The 21,677-nt window shown below is 38.6% G+C and overlaps 1 protein-coding gene and 1 long non-coding RNA gene across 2 annotated transcripts; one reads left to right on the top strand and one right to left on the bottom strand.

Moving 5' to 3' along the window:
* The first annotated feature begins 505 nt into the window (after window positions 1-505).
* On the top strand, window positions 506-3,111 carry LOC134666075 (uncharacterized). The gene is made up of 2 exons (XR_010098448.1): window positions 506-2,778; window positions 2,949-3,111. It is a non-coding gene; the product is annotated as an uncharacterized LOC134666075 (long non-coding RNA).
* Window positions 3,112-4,159: 1,048 nt separating this feature from the next.
* LOC134666070 (zinc finger protein 570-like) lies at window positions 4,160-17,350 on the bottom strand. Its single transcript, XM_063523185.1, is given in 10 exon segments — window positions 4,160-5,245; window positions 10,847-11,010; window positions 11,013-11,160; window positions 13,047-13,113; window positions 13,849-13,996; window positions 14,719-14,964; window positions 15,591-15,828; window positions 16,348-16,666; window positions 16,847-16,938; window positions 17,075-17,350. Coding segments are annotated over 10 exon segments (1,776 nt in total). The 5' UTR covers window positions 17,213-17,350; the 3' UTR covers window positions 4,160-5,029.
* Between the last annotated feature and the right edge of the window lie 4,327 nt (window positions 17,351-21,677).

Here is a 21,677-nt window from a genome sequence, read left to right as displayed (position 1 = left end):
CGGTGTGCTATACCAGTACTGGATTCGCTAATTCTTGCTTTTATCTCAATTGAAGGGATGTTTACAAAAACAGCAACTGACTACACTGTTGACACCTGAAACGATTAACGATGTTCTTAAAAAAGTGTCAAGCGCTCTAAGCAGTTAAGTAAGTAAATATTCTTTATTGCACCAATAACCATACATCTTACATACATGATAATGTTATGTTGTTTGCAGTTATGTTGTTTTTGTGAACACCCCTTCAATTTGTTCAAATTATTTGTGAATTTTGTACAAACTTCAAAAGCAGGATGATTGAGTAGTAAATTGTCTACTGGAGCTGCCATTTTAGCATCTGGGATTTAAAAACAGAGATACACCGATGTACAATGACAAAAGGTTTCTAAAATCAGCCTCTGTGACTTTGGCATAAGGTTCAATTTCACCTGGCATGGTTTCCACCCACACTAGGGAATATAATAAAATGCAAATTTAAAAATTACAATAAACTTTAATACACGCTTCTTCATTATTACGTTCACAATATTAACATACACAACTTTGGTTCAACTCAAATCTCATTGCTGAACAAAATTCAGCTTCCTTACCCGAAGACCACAAAAACCACTAGCTGAGCAAATTCAGTCGACGCTGAACAAATTATTTTGGGGCGTTCGTGGCTTAGGCATTAGGATCTTATGGACAATTATGAAAAAAAAAAACTCGTGATCGCATCTGTTTGAAATCCAATAAATGAGAGTCCACCTAAGCTAAGTCAGGAGCGCCATAATATCGCTACACGCAAAGTTTAACATTAAAAAAACATATCATGATATGTCAAATCCAAATTAAAATAAACCATCTGTGACTTCTATCACATTCATAAGAAATTGAAATTTTACTCAATCCCCCTGCAGCCTTAGACGGACTCTTTATTATCTCTACTAGTCGGTTTATGAGTTTACATTCGTTTAACCCTTTAACGGCTTGACATCTCTTTAAAAAAAACAATATTTTCGACATTTTAATATTCCGTTGATATAACTGCAAGAATCAGAGAGAAATTAGATTTTTAATATATAATCCACTAAGGGGCTAGAGTCAGACCAAGAAAAGTCTGCAGCGATTTTAATAGCCCACGCGGTGCAAGTTTTATTTATACGTCATTATTTTATAGAAGTTTGACGTTTAAAATAGCACTAAACTGAGTGGGCCATCAAAATCGCTGCAGACTTTTCTTGGCCTAACTCCAAATTACAAGTAGTATTTTGTATGGCAATGTTATCATTAAGAGCCCTTATTCCTTAGAGCGTTCGCCGGTTTTGCGAAATAACACTCGATAGATGGCGCTGGCGCTTGATACGCGAGCGCCGGCAAAGCTATGCGCGTTTCAACGCAGACGAGAATAATATTGATACTTTTCAATTTAATTTGCAAGTAAATTTATTTTAACGTTATATTGGCACTCTTTTATAAGCATGATAGTAGTGAATAGAGTGTATGTGTTGAGAAAATATATAACCAACGACGAATAAATAATAATGATTGTTTACCTATGTCATGGAATTATTGCGACAAGTTCATCCATGAAGTCAAGGAACTATTCAAGTCAGTTCACCAAGGAAGTTGAATAATTAAATGTTTGAAAGATAAGATTATACTAAATTATAGTATATATACATATTTACGGTGTTGCTTATTTCGTCGAAATTGAAATTTTCTATGTCTCACCCCCTTAATTAAATTGTTCTCTTTCACTAAAAAACAAATGTGTATTTTTTTCAGAATTTTCAATTATGTTTTAGGGGTCGCTACCGAATTTTGAAAATTTGCACCCTCCATACAAGATTATTTTTTTGTCTTTTTTCTTGTTTTTTTTTATATGAATCAATGGGTCAGGATCAGGAAAATAATACCACTATTTTTTTAAAGCTTATTATGCGTGTTTTAGGCGTTCTAAATATTCATTCAGCAGTGCGCACTCCTAAAATAGGAATAAAAATTAAAATATATTGACTATACCTAGTATTGAATTACATGTAAATAGCTTTCATATACTTTGACTCACTGTCTCACTAATTAAACTCACAACTTGATCTTGATATCTGTATCATTTAAGCCACTAGGCCAAGTTTGGTATCGTTTTCGTATAAATCGGGGGTGCCGAATTCATTGTCATCATCATCATCATCATCATCAGGTGTCATCATAATGACACCATTCCGAAGTAAAAACACATAAAATATGAAGAAAAAAAATACTTTTTATAATTCCTCTTCACACTTAAACTGCTGAACCAATTTAGTTAAACCCACATTATAGACGGGTCTAACGCGGGTATGTGAGTTAATATGTGTTCAAAACGCGAAAGTTTAAAATATTCAATTTAGTTCATATTTGGTAGGTACAGAGATAGTTTGAGTCCCAGGGAATAACATAGCAAACTTTTAATCTCAAAAATTATCCCTTAAGGATGTGAAAAGGGAGGAAGCAAATGAAGCTTTATTTGTAAGTATATAAAATAAAATAATATTAATAATCTATCAACCGCATCTAGATCGATAGTGCTCGTCAAGGCAAATCTATTGAGCCCAAATACGATGGAGTTATGATGAGTAGATTCGGAGTTCTGGTGACCAACTCCTGTCTCCATCATGAGAACCTGGGCTTCATCTAGATCGATGGTGCTTGTCGGGGCAAATCTATTGATCCCAAACACGATGGAGTTATAATGAGTAGATTAGGACTTCTGGCGACCAACTCCTAACTCCATCTCATTAATGGAGTCAGGAGTTGGTCATATCATATCATATCATTTATTCAGTAATGGTCATACATTGTCATTTATATATACAATTCACTTAATGAACTAAGGATAGTAGAATTAACTAAAAAATTTACATGTCAATTTGCATAATAAAAGATGGAATGTTCATATTTTTATATAAGTAAAAAATAAATGTCAGGTCACCAGAAGGGGCTCGTGACTCTGGACATCATCTAGATAGATGGTGCTCGTCAGGGCAAATCTAATGAGCCCAAACACCATGGAGTTATAATGAGTAGATGAGGATTTCTGGTGACCAACTCCTGACTCCATCATGAGAACCTGGACTTCATCTAGATCAATGGTGCTCGTCGGGGCAAATCTATTGAGCCCAAACACGATGGACTTATGATGAGTAGATTAGGACTTCTGGTGACCATCTCATCATGGAGTCAGGAGTTGGTCACCAGAAGGGTCTCATGACCCTGGACCTCATCTAGATAGATGATGCTCGTCCGGGCAAATCTAATGAACCCAAACACGATGGAGTGATAATAAGTAGATTAGGAGTTCTGGTGACCAACTCCTGAGTCCATCATGAGAACCTGGACCTCATCTAGATCCGTGGTGTTCGTCAAGGCAAATCCATGGAGCCCAAACACGATGGAGTTAAGATGAGTAGATTAGGAGTTCGGTGGCCAATTCCTGACTCCATCAAGAGAACCTGGACATCATCCAGGTCGTCCGGGTATAATTAAAATGCAAACCCTAACCAGAATTCAAGTAACACTGAAAATCTATCACATAAGCGAGAGTCGGTTGTTAAAATTTAATATGGTGTGAAAAATGTACTCTCCCTTGGATCAAGATTTTCTAATCATAGTATACAACAGTTCTCGGAACTCGCTCAATGTTTACGAAGCAATGAGCGCCTGACGATCGAGCGCAGGTCCGTTCCCTAAGCGCGCTCGGCGGAGAATGAGCGCGCGGCGTCGCTGCAGCATGATTTATAGGTCTTTTAAAAAAATATATATTTACGGCAAGGTAGGTCCTATAGTTATGATTTTTTTTTAATGAGTAAACATAAAGTTACAGTTTGTTAAAATATTTTTTTTGTGGCAAAATATAAGTCCAATTAGCGATAAAAAAATGTAATGTAACCCTGTTTTCACCAAAAAAATTAAGAAAACTCGGAAGGTGTTTTATCATGTTTTTTAAATGAAAGTTCGATTTTCAAGCATGTAAGCCCCTCGTACAACATATGATGAGTTGAATTGTAATCATTCATATACCAAATAATTCTTTTTTACTGCAAAATTGAGAGCCGAAACGACCCTTCTCACTGCAAATTTTGAAAAAGACTTCTAAGAAAACTCATTTATTTTAGGTTCAAAAAGAGAAAATGAAAATTAGAACATTTGCAGCCCCTAGTTTAAGAAATGATTATTTGAGTACGTTATCAGTTTTTGAATAAATACTAATAGTTACGTCGTAATCTTGAATGAAAAAGGAAGCATTTTGCAAAATACGCTCGTCTGTAGGAGTAAGGACTCTTAATGTCAAAATTCTTACGTTTTTTATAACACTCCCTCATTTTATTCCATTCAAGTCAGTGCAAAGTTAGCCAAGACTGACTCTATCGACATAAAGGTCATATTATACAATGTAGCCTGTTTGCAAGTTTTAATCCCTTAGGGTCGGTTGCACCAAACTGTTCGTAACGTTAGAGTTCGCTAATTTTTTATGTATGGAAAGTTTCATAGTGGCGCGCCAGCTGGCGTTGATCAGTCCGTCAAATGGGTCCGTCAGGGTTGATGCAACTGGCCCTTAGTGGATAACATTTCTAGAAAACAGATACCATAATTTTTCTGTCATTTTGGACTATGGCAACATTATTGCACCACGTTGCCGTAAGGTTAAAATACAAATATTGTTCTTTTCCATCTCCCTAGTTTTTCCTTAACACATTCATTGCCACTAAGAGCTAGCCACGTCTTTGCCGTATGGAGCGCATAGTCGCTACGAGGTGTACCCGCCAGTCGGGTTCTTAGCGCTGAATGTGTTAAAAGAGCATTCCATGAAATTGTCTACCGTTTGTCCCGTACAAACGCGAATTTCTGAAGATTTGCAGGTATAAGAGTTTCCTTTTCTATGACAAATGGTCAAAAATATGCACAGAAAAATAATCGCCAGCTTTAAATGCCGAAAAAAAAGTCACAACACAGGAAATAAAACGCGTTTGTACGGGACAGCCCGTGGAACGCTCCTAAAACAGTTTGTCTAGTGTGCGACCGCGTAATCGACCTGCACGGGTTCCTGCTGGTCGAGCGGTAGGATGTGCGCGACAGCGGCGCGCGCCTCGCCCGTGAGCCCCATCTCGCGGCGGAGGATCTCCTCCGTCACCGTGTGGATGGACTTGAACTTGAGGTTGATGCCGTGCACCTTGTACACGTGGTTGTTCAGGTTCACCTTGTAGCTGAAGCACACGTTGCACACCTGAGGGAGTTCAATGAATTACAATACTGCCCTGCTTATCGTACGTGCAGTACCTGCATGAAAAATATCGTTTAAATAAAGAACTTATTCAAAGAGAACAAGATAAACAATTGGATCACTGCATATGTTGTTAGCACGGCAGAATAGGGGATATTAGGCAAAGCTCTGCGTAGGTGGCACTTTTGTGGCATATACTCGTACGGTAAACAGACCACATTGACACATCACGCGTCACGTCGATCACGTGGCCTACTGAGAAACAAGAAAATCGAAATTTCGTTATCTAATCTCTATCACTTTTTCATATTCGAGCGATAAAGACGCAGATAACTACCGGTAGGCCCTTGTTAACAAACCGCCTTGATGCATCAATGTCGTATTTTATTGTCTGTGAAAACTTGTCAAAAAACAGTTTAAGACACTGTAGTGTGTGTACTACGCCTTACCCACACACGTGCATAGCTTAGTATATAATGGCTTGTACTTGTTATTTAAGTCAGAATAAACCTATATTTCGCACTATCGAGTTCTCCTTTACGTCCCACCTCACATGGCGACCCTGCCAGTGCGGCCTTGCGCTGCACTGGCGGCGCGCTGCGCCAGCCAGAAGTACTGGTTTTAGTGAAAATATTCGAACATTCAGTGTAATAAAAGACTATAAAATACTCGTAATACAAAAAGTGAATGTGAAAGTTTGAGACTAATTATAACAATTAAATTATGTGCAACGTGGACAAATACCTAGTGATGAAATAGCAAGTGAAAAAAAAACAAAAGTAGACGTGGAAAAAAGACAAATGTGAAAATAGACTTAAATAAAATAAAAATTATAATAGAATAAATAAAAAACCGCTGATAAGTTGGAAGTTGCAGCCGGGAGCTTGTTCGCGTCCCGGACCCCAGACTTGACCTTGCCGGAGTTGGAGTCGAGGACAGGTGGAAATGTAATCGAGAGATATTCAAAGGCAGGTGCGGTGCACAGTGTGGTGTTACGTTATGAACAGTCGATTGTCCATTTCTTTTCACATGTTAAATAAGTGTAGTGTTATTTTCCTTATCATTTCTTATTTTACATTTCTTTTCTTTTATTAACTAATAAAAATAAGTGACATTATGTAATATTAGCTATTGCTCTCATGGAAATGAAGTTTACTTTCTTTTTTTAATTTTTCCTAAATTGGTGCTAACATATAATTTAAAGATGTGGCTTAATATTTCTTTTTTTTTCATAATTTAAATAAATATGCTGTCTAATAATTAAATAATAGTATGGTTAAAAGAAAGACACATATTGATTTCATTTCCTAGCTCCATGTAAATTAATCATATTTTTTTATGCATTTCGTAATTTTATTTTATTTGGTAAACTCAACAATAGATTATTTCTGCACTTAGATACAAAATTCGTCATAGTGTACAACTGTACAAGTAAGGCGCGCCATCCGCGGCGCGTGTTCACATAAAAGGGATTGGAATGTAACTTCTGTTATTAAAGGGTGAGTACTATTAAATTGTCGCAATTTGAATAAAATTTTATACAATAAAATAATATACAATAAAATTCAAAAATGTTTATTATTGGTAAGTTTATGATAAAATAGGCGAGCTAAAACCGTTTTATTGTTTGTCTAAAGCACGACGTGAGAATTCTCGGACTTTACTCTTGACCCGACTCATAGAATTTTGCACGGAATCATTTGTGATAAGTTTAGTACATTTAATCCACTTCCTTTTGAAATCGGGCAATGATGTGGCCGGTTGGCATGTTTTCCGCAATTTTGTTTTTATATTTGCCCAGTATTTTTCTATCGGCCGTAATTCTGGGCAATTTGGCGGATTTAATCCCTTTGGTACAACATCGACAGAATTCAAATTATACCAATCCATAGCTCTAGATGAATAATGGCAACTTGCCAAATCCGGCCAAAATAATGTCGAACAATTGTGCTTTTTAATAAGTGGCAACAACCTTTTCTTTAGGCATTCGGATATATAAATATCTGTGTTAATTGTGCCAGTGGTTACAAAAGGCGAACTTCTCATACCGCACTGGCATATCGCTTGCCACACGAGGAACTTTTTGGCAAATTTCTCGACTGGAATCACTTTTTCTGATTCAGGCAGACCCGAGACGTTGCGGGAAGAAAAGTATTGATTGCCTGGTATTGAATTGAAATCAGCCTTTACATACGTTTCGTCATCAATGATTAAGCAACCTGCTGTATTTTGAACAAACAAGGCGTACAATAATCTAGAACGTCGAACTGCTCGATTATACTGATCAACCGTTCTTTTCGGAGCTTTTTGTTTTTTGTATGTAACAATACCGCAGTTTTTTTTAATTTTTTGTACATTGCTTTGGCTTGTTCCAACTTTTTTGGACACATCTCGGGACGAAATAGCCGGATTTTGATCAAACAGCTTACACACCTTTGATTCCAACTTTTTGTTCCGTTTTCTTGTCGGATGACCCTCTCGCTGCTTTCTTTCAGTAGTTTTACCTCGTTTTAGCTTTTTTATGGTCCTTTGCACTGTTCTCCGAGTTGTATTGCACGATTTTGCAAGTTCCAAAGTAGATATATAGGGATTCATAGTAAATTTTTGCAAAATTAAATCGCGCACGCTTTTTTCTTTTGACGACATCTTGAAAGACAAATACAAGTGAATGTTTTTTTTTAAGAATAAAAGATGCCAATACATTCTAATTTTGATATATATAATAAGTTTTACCAAAAAGGTTGAGTCTAGAAAAAAAAAACGGAATATGTTAGCGACAATTTAATAGTACTCACCCTTTACATCTCGAATTTCAGTTTCAACACAATGTCTTATGAATGTATTGTGCAACAATTTAGATTATTTCAATTTTATCGTATTTAAACTTAATAATTATATATAGATACATGCCGACTTTTAACCATGTTGAGTTAAAATGTTAGTACTTAATGGATATTATTTTGTTGTGTTTAAATTTAAGATTTTAGTCATAGGATTTTTTTTTGTTTGGACTTGACGATAATATTTTTACACGGATGAAACAATAACAAGCACGGTATATGACATTGTAAAAATAATTTTAAAAAAAATATAGGAAATTGAATCACAGGAGATATTTACGAAAAGATGAAATCATGTTGTTGATAACTATATATAGGAATGGGAATGGATACAAAAAGTTTATATTAATTAGGCATAAGAACGTTTTGATTTGTTTTGACGTTGGATTTTATGGCTAGAGGTATTATTACAGTTTGTAATTGTATGTATATGAGGTGAGAGAGAAAGGTATGGGTCTGAGTTTTTAAATTATATGCAAGTATAACTGGATTTTGGTTGGAATAATTCAATTAAGGAGATGGTATTTGTTTGATATTAGATGGCGCGTTGGTGATGTTCGGGTAAACTGAAGCAGATAAGTATTTCGAAAAGCGATTAGCCTGATCAACTAAGAGTTGTTGAAATTCTTATTTGTTGAAGTTTGTATGGTGTTGTGTTATGTGCTTGGTTTATGAATGATTTTTTTTGACAGAGGGTAATATGAAAGATAATTATTTCAATATGCCTATCGCATCTTCGGTGGCCCGAGAGGCGGCCTTGAGCGATTAGGGTAACAAGGGTACACCAGGATACAAGGCAGGTAGGGAATCCTTGGATGTCTGACCATGATTCGATCGAGCATCAATCGTGGAGACTCCTTGGACACATGGAAGGTTATGATGAAAGGAAGTGTTAAAAGAACTACCTGAATGTGAATATAAAAATAGTATGTGTGGGCGCTTAAAGTTAAATTTCCTTGTATCCTGAGCTAATAAATAAATATTATATATTGTAAGGTCGGCCGACCATGAAAATAAATGCGTTGTGTACCCTTGCCATAAAAAAAGAGAGGCACGCTTTAGATGCATTATTAAATGAAATGTTATTATATAATAAATAAAAATCTAGACGTCTATTACTTAAAAAATAAGACTTGCAAGTGAATTAATATACTGAAATAATTATGATTATGAGAGTTATCTCAAGGTACCTAGGAACTAACACACATGTACGCGTACGTAACATTTGGACTATGAAATGTATTGACGAATACTTTTGGATGAGACAATTTATAAAAAGAATACCTACTGTAGTTTTAAGTTCTCGTTTTTAAATCAATTGTGTTTAATTCTGAATCTTATCGTTTAAGTTTTAATAAGAATGTTGAACTTGTTTGTATTATTGTGTTGTATCCTGAACATGTAGATGGAATATTAAAATCAAAATACTGATACCTTTTTGTGTTTTAAAGACCTTTGTTATTAACATTTATAATTTTTCATTTAATTTCAATATAGGTAATAGGTATCTTAAGGAATTGAAAGTATCCGCTTGCCAGATTTTCTTTTTTCGTTTTTAAGAACTTTGTTCTCTTAATCTACACATTTGTTTTTGTAAAAGCTACTGCATGTAATTCAGTTTATCAAATTAGTTTTTTTTTATTGTTCTCTGTTATTCTATTTACTCTTCATTAAAAAAAAAATAGATCATTATGTTTGTTTTGTTTGTTTGTTAGCCTGTTGTGTCCCACTGCTGGGCAAAGGCCTCCCTCTCTTTCTTCCACGCGTCTCGTTCTATGGCAATATTGGGCCAATCTTTCCGAAAGACGTCAAGATCGTGCCGCCACCTCCTTCTAGGTCTGCCGTGACGCCGCACTATGTTTGGTGTCCACTCGGTAGTTTTCTTGGCCCACAAGTCGTTTGGCATACGGCAGATGTGTCCGGCCCAGTCCCATTTAAGCTTGGCGGCTGTCAGGGCTACGTCGGCTACTTTGGTTTTGGAGCGCAAGATGGAATTTCTAATTCTGTTAGTCAATTTGACACCAAGAATACTGCGCTCCATCGCTCTCTGGCAAACCTTGAGGGAAAGCTTTTGAGCATTAGTCAAAGACCAAGTCTGAGCGCCGTAGGTGAGGATCGGATTATGTTTGTATTCAACAATAATCATTTTTTTTACATTAAGGGGGAAGGTGTAGTGTGTGTACTACGCCTTACCCACACACGTGCATAGCTTAGTATATAATGGCTTGTACTTGTTATTTAAGTCAGAATAAACCTATATTTCGCACTATCGAGTTCTCCTTTACGTCCCACCTCACACACAGTATGTACATGTTAGTCTATGAATTTACTAGAGTCGGTAGTGTTGCACTCTGGCAGCAGAACATTGCAGTAATATCCCCTATTATAGGTGAAAATCGTTCAAATGACAAATGGATAGCTTTGTATTTATTCACAGTTCACACGTTTAAAGCGCGCATTTTTCTAGAGCGCTGTTGGATTTCAGACTTAAGCCGTTAAATCGAATATCGTATGGAAATCTAACGCCGTGATTTCGCTTTTAAACTCTCGTGAAATTACCTAGACCTACGGTTTTAAGTTGCATACTTCGCAGGAGTATAGTTTTTCGCCTATGTGCATGCGCTTGTGATTCTGCAGTTGATGTTTTGCTTCGAAGGACATGGTACACATAGCGTACTTGAACGGATGCATAGGAGGTGCATACCGGTTTAGATCGCCAACAATATTAAAGTTACTTCGCAGGAGTACTTAAATCACCACTAACCTGGCACGTAAAAGGCTTGTCCCCCGTATGCGAGAGCGTATGATTCGTCAGATGATGGCTCTGCATGAACACGCGGTCGCAGATATCGCATTTGAACCGCTTGTCGCCCGTGTGTGTCCTCATGTGCCGGTTCAAGCCGGACGTCTATAGGAAAGAGGGTTGATGCTTACTTCGCAAGAGTACGGTCGTTCGCCTGTGTGCATGCGCTCGTGGTTCTGCAGTTGATGTTTCGCGTTGAAGGACATGGTGCAAGTGGCGCACTTGAACGGCTTGTAGCCGGAGTGAATGCGTAGGTGCCGGTTCAAATCGCAACGCTGGAACAATTGCCAAGTTTTAAGGCCTGTGCACACTGGGTGCGTGTGCGGAGACGTGCACGGGCGCGTTGTAGTATACAGATCCTTGTGACAGACGGCATACCGCTTGCGTGACGTTGTGTGTGCAGCAACATTTAAGCGCACGTCACGCACACGCAACCCAGTGTGCACAGGCCTTTACTATAGACAATATAACTATAATCATCGACAAACTTAACTACCCTTTCGGAATTAAGTTCACTAATAGCGTATTAATGTAAATACATTTAGCTGCAGAGACGTTTGGCGTAAAAGTTTAGGGTATTTCGCGAAAATCGAAATTTCCGTTATCTACCTCTCTATCACGCTTCGCGGTAGGCCCTCATGTATCTTTACAGCTCACTATCGTGGAGTTGTTTTGATAGCTGAACTGCTCAAATAGCGTTTCACGGCTGAATCTTTACTTTTCACTTCAACTAATTGTTTTATATTCTGAAGTACTACTCTGTAGAGTGGATTGGCCAAAAAGAAACACGAAACACTATTATCTATTCAACTGTATATGTATATAGTTCTATTGTCCATGGTTTAATGTTTAATATGCGAGCGAACAGTTTTGATAATTTATTGTTTAAGTCTAAGCATGCACTCGGGCTATAACGCCAGACGCAGAACCGCGAGCGGACGCAACGGACGTAGGTATTTAAAAATGCACACAATTTGACAGATAGGATAGCTTATAACTTAGATTTATATGGACCGACAAGAAATTGTAGAAATTAAAAAGTGGCAGCATCGTATTATTAGATTAATTTGAAAGGTACGACACTACGATGTTGTCACTTCTTAATTTCTACAATTTCTTGTCGGTCTATAAGAGGACAGTGGACGATCGCTTCTCCATACAAACGTCACAAACATAGTCCCCTTTTACCTCCCTGGACACAATAGAAAAAAGTCAAATAACGGGGAATAGCTTTATCCTCCTAACGCCCAACCATACGAATGAAAAATTCAGAATTTGCCACTAAAATTTGAACCTTCAGTGTTCGGGGAATAGAGTTGATTTTTATTTGTTTACAAATTTTGCGAAACAAAAGAAATTCAACTTTGTTCTAATTGAATATGGTTTAAATTTCACCGAGCTGAAGATATACTATAGGTAGGACCGTGGGCCTTAGGAGGATATGGTTAAAAAACATCAAATCTTCTTCTTCCTGGCGTTATCCCGGCATTTTGCCACGGCTCATGGGAGCCTGGGGTCCGCTTGACAACTAATCCCATGATTTGACGTAGGCACTAGTTTTTACGAAAGCGACTGCCATCTGACCTTCCAACCCAGAGGGGAAACTAGGCCTTATTGGGATTAGTCCGGTTTCCTCACGATGTTTTCCTTCACCGAAAAGCGACTGGCAAATATCAAATGATAATTCGTACATAAGTTCCGAAAAACTCATTGGTACGAGCCGGGGTTTGAACCCGCGACCTCCGGATTGAAAGTCGCACGCTCTTACCGCTAGGCCACCAGCGCTTAAAAAACATCAAATCATGCAAAAATATTTTCCAACATGTCAATATCTAGTGAGGATAATATAGACAACATTTGTATGGAGAAGCGGTTAATTTAATTGAAAAAGCTCGCGATTAGTACAGGTAATATAAAATTTCCAATTAAAAAATACTTCGCTTTTTTTACAAAATATGTTGTTTCAAACAGATATAATTTATATATTCAATTACACAAACGGGTCTACCGCGATGTAACGTCTGAAACGTCGGAATTAAAGGTAAAAACAATGAAATTATATCGCGGTAGACCCGTTTGTGTAATTGAATATGTGTACAAAACGCGAGAGTTTAAAGTGTTATAATTTATATATATTTACATAATAATATAAACGACTTACTGCAATGAACCTCTTATTGCAAAGCGTGCACGGGTAGGGCCTCTCGCCTTTGTGGATTAGATTATGCCTGAAACAAAACACCTGCATTATAGACTAGCTAAATTACTATTTATTTTATTTCACTGTACATATTTGCAAGCAGACAGTCAAATATATTGAAATTCCTGATATCCACCCACCTCGATCTAAATCAGGTTTTAACCCTTTGACTAACCCAGTACGGCACCTTAATTGGGTCATTCTCCAGATTTGTGCCTGTGTCTAAATTCCATCAAATCATACTAAATGTATGAAAAGTTTGACGGCGTTGAGGCTGACCGCGTTCATATAATTTGAGAATGACCCAATTTACAATTCATAACCCTTATTTGAGCAAAACTCAAAAAGTTTGTACAGTCAACAACAGAGCTATGAATACAGGCAAAGTGTCAAAAATATGTATACAGTACTTTATTGCCTGTACATTAAGGTCGTGTATACATATTTTTGCCACTTTGCCTGTATTCATAGCTCTGTTGTTGACTGTACTTTTCGATCACATCTTAGATTTTTATAAAAACTGGTATGCTGGTAGAGTATACGAAGCTGAACAACTTCCACCACATTTCCCAAAATGTCCCGGAAAGTTTCTAAGAAACATTCCTTTTTTGTTACCAAATGAAGTCTTCACTTGTGGAAGTTGTTCAGCTTCATGTACTTTACCAGTATACCAATTTTAATAGAAATCAAAGATGTGATCGAAATGTACGAACTTTTTGAGAATTGCTCATTTCAAAGTCATAAGGCCCAGTGTTGGTGTTACCTGACTAGTGACTTCTGGCTGTAGAAGCCAGCGCCGCAGACCTCGCAGATGTGGTCCTTGACGCCCGTGTGCTGTTTCTGATGTACTTGCAGGTTCGCCTTCTGCGCGAATGATCGCGTGCATTGACTGCACGAGTAGCGTTTTTTCTCTGAAAAATTAACTTGCGCTTTAATACGTATAATATTGGGAGATGTCTACAAACAGATTCATCCCGACTCGACCATAGAGCTACCTATTGCTCCCAGGTACTCCTAATGGTTCGAAGAGGGGTTTCAATCTAATACTTGTACACTTCTGAATGTCTAATAACTACCATGGTTTGCAAATAAAAAATCCTATGTGCTAAGAAGTCAGAAGTGCCGGGTTCCAGCCAGCCAGCTCGTATGCTTAGACACGGATCCGTGCTTGGCAATTTAAATCTATTATTTTCATGTCAAGGTCAGTTTTTCAATGTGAGGGGTTTTTGATTCGTAGCAATGTGATTGCCACGTGTCTAAGTATGCCGCAGAAATGACACACTAACTCTCTCTGTTTCATCACTAGTTTGGCCGAGCGAACCATGTGTGGAGGCTTGTCCCACTCAAGGTTTTGGCCTTCATCTTTTTAACGTGACTACAATATTGACACAAGACTTGTGCCCAACAGGTCCCAACTGTGACACTAACCTTGATACGTAGCAATGTGGTTGCCAAGAGTGTAAGTGAGAATCCCGCAGACCGGACACACCATCTTCTCCCTCTGTTTGACCACGGGTTTGGCCGAGCGGACCATGCGGACGGGCTTGTCTCACTCAAGGTTTTGCCCTTTATTTTGTAACACTGTGACTGCAATATCATTGATTCAAGACTTGTGTGCAACTGTGACACTAACCTTGATGTGTAGCAATGTGGTTGCCAAGAGTGTAAGTGAGAATCCCGCAGACCGGACAGACCATCTTCTCCCTCTGTTTGACCACGGGTTTGGCCGAGCGGACCATGCGGACGGGCTTGTCGCGCCGGACGAGCCGCGTGGCTTCAGCTCTCGGCTTGTAGTTGGGGTGCACCTTGAGGATCGTCGCGTCTTTTGGCCGCTTGAGGAGGATCGGTGGTCCGCGGGAGCCGTTCTTCATTATCGGATCTGGACATGGGTACAGTAAAATTAGTGATATATTATATTCTTGACTGGACTATACCTTTGAGATTCCCTGATATTATGACACTTTGACAGTTTGTAGATATGTCTGTACACCACCACACGGGACTTTTATGCCATGTAGGGTTCTTGGAAAATTGGAAATTCTATAGCGTAAGTATTGAACAACCAATTTAGATAGGACCCTAAATGGCGCAACAATCGCGCAGCATGATGATATGGTACAAACACGCATGGCCATCGGGCCAGTCCCATCTACCTGCCTTAGGCTGCGTTTCGACAAGATATAGTTTATTAGTATATCAAGTTTTTTAAGAACCAATAGAATGCATGCTGATCTAAAAAAACATATTGATTCGATTGGCTCTTAACAAACACATCCCTCGCAACGCATCCTTGCACATCTCTAGTTGAAATGCAGCCTTCTAATTTTACAATTATCCTTTTCACTTTTCTACTTACTTACTCACTTACTATACCAGCGAGCGTGTATGAGGAATGTTATGAAAGTTAAGGAAGTGAAGGAGGTATGTCAGGATGGTAGCAAGTGGAAATCCATGGTCTTTGCCTACCCCTCCGGGAAATAGGTGTGATTATATGTATGTACTTACAGCATGTAATAGTTGTTGCTGTCTTGCCTTTACCATCATCACTAGAGCTCTGAAAGGTTTCAAAGCTGTCAGACTTTGATAGTACTTTCAGTTTTCTAACAATAGTTTTTTTCTTTTCCTTGAAAACTTTAATGTCAGACAACTTTGGTTTCTTGAATTTAGTTTTCTGTTTCTCTTTGGGTGGCACATAATCATCATCATCATCATCTTGGAAGAAATCATCATCCAGGTATTCTGCCTGCAATCATATTAAAGTTTATGAAAAAAAAACGAGTCATAAATAGCATTTCAAAAATGTGACTGCTGTCATTATGCAAGTAAATGTTGAATTTCTTTCCTTCAATTCCTAAGTATAATAAAATAAAGCATATTAAATCTACACTTCTTTTTCAGCGTGTACTCGCCCACCATTGGGCATATGCCTCTCCAATCTCTCTCCATTTTGAGTGGTTGTTGGTCACCCTTGTCCAGACTGGTCCCGCAGTCTCCTTTATGTAATCACCAACGGGCGGGTGGTCTGCCTACATTTCTACTAAACTACTATTAAATCTACACTAACTATGATGAATTAAATTATATAAAATTTTTAATTTGGTATGCATTTGATGTTTTAGAAGGGATATAGTACACTTCTTGTGTCAGGGGTGTCTTTTCGGAATACACTTATTTCTGTATCTAAACTAATTGCTTGATCCCAAAAAGTCATTATAAAAATTTGCCTAACCCTGATAAAATGATTATAAATAACACAACTCACATCATAATTGTTCGATTTTGTCTTGGTCCATGTCAGGTCGACATCCTCCGAGGTTTCTTTTTTAGGTTCCTCGGTGCCCGGTTCAACTTTCCTGATCACAGTGTTGGCTATGACTATGTCTTTGCCATCAATCGGGTCCATGGGTTTCGGCGCATTGAAGGTGTCAAGAACTTCTATTTCCATTTCCCATTTTGGCTCAGATTTGACGGCTAGTGGTGCTATCTCACTTTTTATGTCAGTAAAAGAGTCAAATGCTATCTTTTTAGTTGGAACATTTTCATTTATTTTAACTACAGCCTTTCTCAGAATTTTATCCGATCTGAAATATACAAACACTTATAATAGGTAATTATAGTAACTAGAGGGAATTTAAGGTAGGCTACTACACAACCTGTCCGCACAAAGGTAGCGTGCGTTTCCACTACGAACCGAACATATCACTATTAGAATTGTTTTAAACAGGTACAATATATTCCATAATAAACATTGAAATGCTCACCTTTCTGCGACAGTCCTAAGGAGGTATGCTTTCTCCAGCGAAGTGCAGCATTTGTTACAAATCTTATCTGGCAAACCATCATTCGATGATACCTATGTGAAATTGAAAAACCCATTGTATTGTAATCTCAAGAAGAAATAAAAACATACACAACTTTACGTCAATCTTTTACAATAACAAACAATAGTAGTCAGAGTACATCACTAGTTTAGGGATTGAACAACCTACCTTTACGTCTGCAATGGCGGTAAGCATCTCAGCGTAATTACCAGACAATTTATATCGAAATAGAGGACACAGGGGTTTCTTGTTTGTCAAACATATTCGACACGACTTCATGCTAATAACATCTTTTGGATCTGCCATGATTTTAACAAAACTATCGTGCTAAGATAGTAATAAGGATGCCCAAATGTCCGTGACGAAAATCCAAGACCAAGAAATCCAATATCGAAGAATTTTGATGACGGCTCGCACAGCCCAAATAATGTTGCCATAAATAACAAAATGTTCCCAGTCGAAGACATCGATACTCAAATCGATTCACGAAGAATAAAAAACTTCGAGCAACACGGAAGGGAGGCGGCATTCCCACTATTTCCCCTCTGCCGAGGTACAAGATTAGCACGTCAATATAATCTAGCGCGGGTAATAAAACTAGTTGCACTTGGATTTTTCACTAGACCGAGTCCAGACGCGCGCGTGAACACTGCTGCACAAAAATGCCTGTTTGCTCGGTTTTTTGTTATAAAAAGAGGTCGGGGACATCAAATTTACAAAATGAAAGTGTTACATTTCACATGTAATATTTTTTTTTACATATCATACGTTTAATTACATTTAAATACAATTATTATATTTTAGTCTCAAGTAATTGTTGGATTTATCGATTTTGCTCGCTCAGTACAAATTGCGGATCGGTCGAGCGACAAATCCGACTTCTCATCTCTCAGAATACAATGACATACTTCAACGAAAATGTGTTAGTGTGCGTGTTGTGACACTAGTCACTCGTCCGTACACAAAAAGAGATCGAGGTTTGCAAGATTTGTCTTTGACGTGTGTCATTTTCTATGTATTTGTGTCGTCATTACAGAGAGCCTACCGCGAACCACGTTTGACGTGTTGCCTCCCTGTCACACTTACGTATGAATTTACAAGTGCCATAGAGAGGCAACACGTCGAACGTGGTTCGCGGTAGGGCCTTTGATTGGATTTTGTATGTAAGTGTGTGAGAAGTGCGACTGTGTGCACCTTCCCCCCGCGAAAAATGGCAGAATGATTTGTACGGTGAGATATCGCTTGGGCCCCTCCCTTCCGACGTGTCGGAAGCCGGTGTTGCTCGAAGATAAAAAATAATGAAATGCAAGAATCGTCTTACATTTCGTGCATTGTATCAGTGACCATAATGAGTATTCTATTATTTATATTCTTTGATAGTGACGATTGTGGCTACGTATTTGTTTATAAAATATCTGTAATTATATTTCCGTTTACATACATATATTTGCCATTCAATAACATAAATCGATTAAAATATGGTAAGGTAAACGATTGACATATTGATTTTTATTTATTTTCGAGGCAAAGATTGTGAAAATTAGACTAGAATATATTGACGTGGTATGTGCGTAGGAAAGAACTATGGGGCTATGGGAAAACTGATAGCAATGACAATGTCCGCGACCATCATGATCATAGTCCGGTTTATCGGGGGCAAAAACGTACTAGTGATTAATTAAATATCGACTCAAATGTTATCGATGTCGATATGAATCAATTTCTAAATCATAATAACAAACGGGATTCCTTATTAGTATTAAGAGCAAAGAATATAATACTCAGTAAGCAGTGGTGGCCGAGTGGATATGACGTCTGACTTTCAATCCGGAGGTCGGGGGTTCAAATCCTGGCTCGTACCAATGAGTTTTTCGGAACTTATGTACGAAATATCATTTGATATTTACCACTAGCTTTTCGGTGAAGGAAAACATCGTGAGGAAACCTGCATACATCTGCGAAGAAATTCAAAGGTGTATGTGAAGTCCCCAATCCGCATTGGGCATGCGGATTGGGGACGCTCTCGCGCATGAGAGGAGGCCTGTGCTCAGCAGTGGGACGTATGTAGGCTGAAATGATGATGATGATGATGATGACTACTGGCGCCCTCGATGTGTACCAATGGAACTAAAGTTAACAACCGGTTTAGCCTGGCGGGTATTGGTATTATAGGTATATAGTAATTATGTTGATAAACATATTTGTTATCTTCATATCACGAAATATATGAAAGATGCAAATATTACCCCTTTGTTCAGCTTTGGCTTTGTATTTTTAGGAATATTTTTTTGTAAATACTGTGGCAACACCAAAGTCACGGTTCGAATTTAAATCTTGCTCTGTCATGAGCTGTCAGAGCCAGTATGTCATAGAACTACTACCAGTGCACATCACATCTCGCTATTCTCGTTAATGTTCTCGCAATTTTGTTAAAAGCACTACTGCCAATCTCTAGACTATTTAAAATCAGTGCTGTGTAGCCGAAGGACGCCGTGCCCATCTGTGCAGTGGAAAAACCTAGGTCTAAGTTGGCCGACTGAAGGTAACGGTTCTGAGCTTACCTCTAGCTTGCGACAAGGGCAGCCCGGACCACCACCAGCAGTCCACAACAGAAACCAACGGTTCAACCCACAACCACCGGATTGCAAAGGTAACTTCGTCTCACACTATCTCGCACTTAAATTTAATTCCATAAGTTAATTTGGCATACAACAACTTTCTTGCTCAACCGGCCCTAAAGTATTCCCCTATCGTCCCATTTTTTACAGTCCACTCTTTCGCCAGTGAACATTTTGGTCCTTCGAGCCGGATAATTTGAAAAGTGACCTTTGGTTTTTCGTTTGTCGTTGTCTGTTGCTTATTCAAATTCGTTTCGTCATATCATCTGCTTAATTCTAAATTTAGGGTAGACTTATAAAAAAAGTCGAGGGTAAGCAAGAAAGTTGGTGGTCGTGTAGTGGTGCTTTAATAAAATCATTCGGTCACTTATTTAATTGCGCTGGCAACATTTTTCATAATTGTCAAGTGTCAACTGTCAGCTGTCTGTCATTGAAGTTGTGGAAGGTGAATTGCAGTTTGTTTTGAACATTTTTTTGTGTATTTACTGCAATTTTGTGTAGTTTTGTGTTTATTAATATGGGAGGCAGTGATAAGTCTGGCGAGAAAGATGATGCTGGCGTAGACACGGTGATGATTGCTCGTGATTATCAGGTAATGAGAATAGAGTATTTGCAAATGTTGTCGGATGCTGAATTAGCTTTGTGTGACGAGAGTGAATTGTGTGCAATTGCGAAAAACTTTCATGAAGCTCAAATAAAACTTTTAAATGCTGCTCCGCGAAGCGAGCACCGCGAAATTTGTTCCCATACCGCGATGTTCGACTCGAAGGTTAGGGCAGTGAGATCGCGTTTGCAGAATAGGAAGCAGGCCTTTGCTGGGGCTTCCGGGGTATCGGGGACGCCGCAGCCGGTCTTGCCGAAGTTGCCGAAGTTACAAATTAAAGCTTTCGATGGGAAAATTGAAAACTGGGTAACATTCATACAGTTGTTCAATTCTTTAGTACATAAGCGAACAGATATTGCCCCTGTTGAAAAATTACACTATTTACTGTCGAGCGTGCAAAATGAAGCATATGACCTTATAAAAAATTATCCTGTCACCGATGACAATTATAAGGTAGCATATGAGGCGCTGTACAAGCAATATAATAAAATTAAATTAATTGCTACAACTTATTATGATAAGCTTACTCAGTGTGAACCTGTAAAAGTGTCTCGGCCTAGTGACCTACAGCGGGTTCATAGGGTCTTTACCGAAAACTTGTCAATATTGAAAGGTTTCAGCTTGCCGGATAAAAACTTTTTACTTATTCAGTTACTGTGGTCGAAGCTGGATAGGAGCACGAAGGAGCAGTTTGAGCTAGAACACAACTCCGATGATATCCCGGAGTTTAGTAAATTGCAGAATTTTGTTGAGAAAAGATACCGAGCACTAGATGCTGCAGGGTCAACGGGCTTCGTTGCTAGTACCCCTCAGCCTAGCAGTAGTAAGCCTTCTAGTAAGCCAAAAATGGCCTTGGTGGTCACTGCTCCAACGTGTGTAGTCTGTAAGCTGGCTCATAGTCTTGTATCTTGTCCAACTTTTTTAAAATATGACCCCGCTGATCGGTTCAAATGTGTGAAAGAAAATAAGTTATGTATTCTATGTCTGTCGGGGTCTCATTCTGTCAAGTCCTGCAAGTCAAAACAGCGGTGTGAGCAGTGTCGTTTCTCCCACCATACGCTGTTACATTTTAATAATGCAAATGTGCCTGCCTCCCCGGCTGTGGATGTAAATAGCTCGAAGCATCCGTCTGACACATCGAATCCGCTGGCAATGGTGGCAAGTAATGTGGCGGCCTCTTCTTTGTTTGCAACTGCCAAGGTTTTGGTGAAGAATGCCCAAGGCGACTTGGTAGCGGTAAGGGCTTTGCTTGACTGTGCCAGTGCTTGCAACTTTATAAGCGAGGAATGTGCAAAGAAGCTTGGTCTCCGGGCAGAATATGGGAAGCATGCCGTGACTGGCATTGGTGATGTGGTTTCTAGGCCCGGTGGCACATTGTCATGTACTGTCTCGTCCAGGCTCGGGAAGTCTGATACTGCTATTACAGTAGAGGCTTATTTGTTACCAAAAATTTGTCCGGAAATGCCAACGGATCATGTTGATGTCTCATCATGGCGACATATCAGGGGCTTAGAGTTAGCTGACCCTCATTGGCATATTCCAGGACCTG

This window comes from Cydia fagiglandana, chromosome 7, assembly GCF_963556715.1.
Source record: "Cydia fagiglandana chromosome 7, ilCydFagi1.1, whole genome shotgun sequence".
NCBI classification, from domain to species: domain Eukaryota; kingdom Metazoa; phylum Arthropoda; class Insecta; order Lepidoptera; family Tortricidae; genus Cydia; species Cydia fagiglandana.
This window is presented reverse-complemented; position numbering and strand designations above follow the sequence as displayed.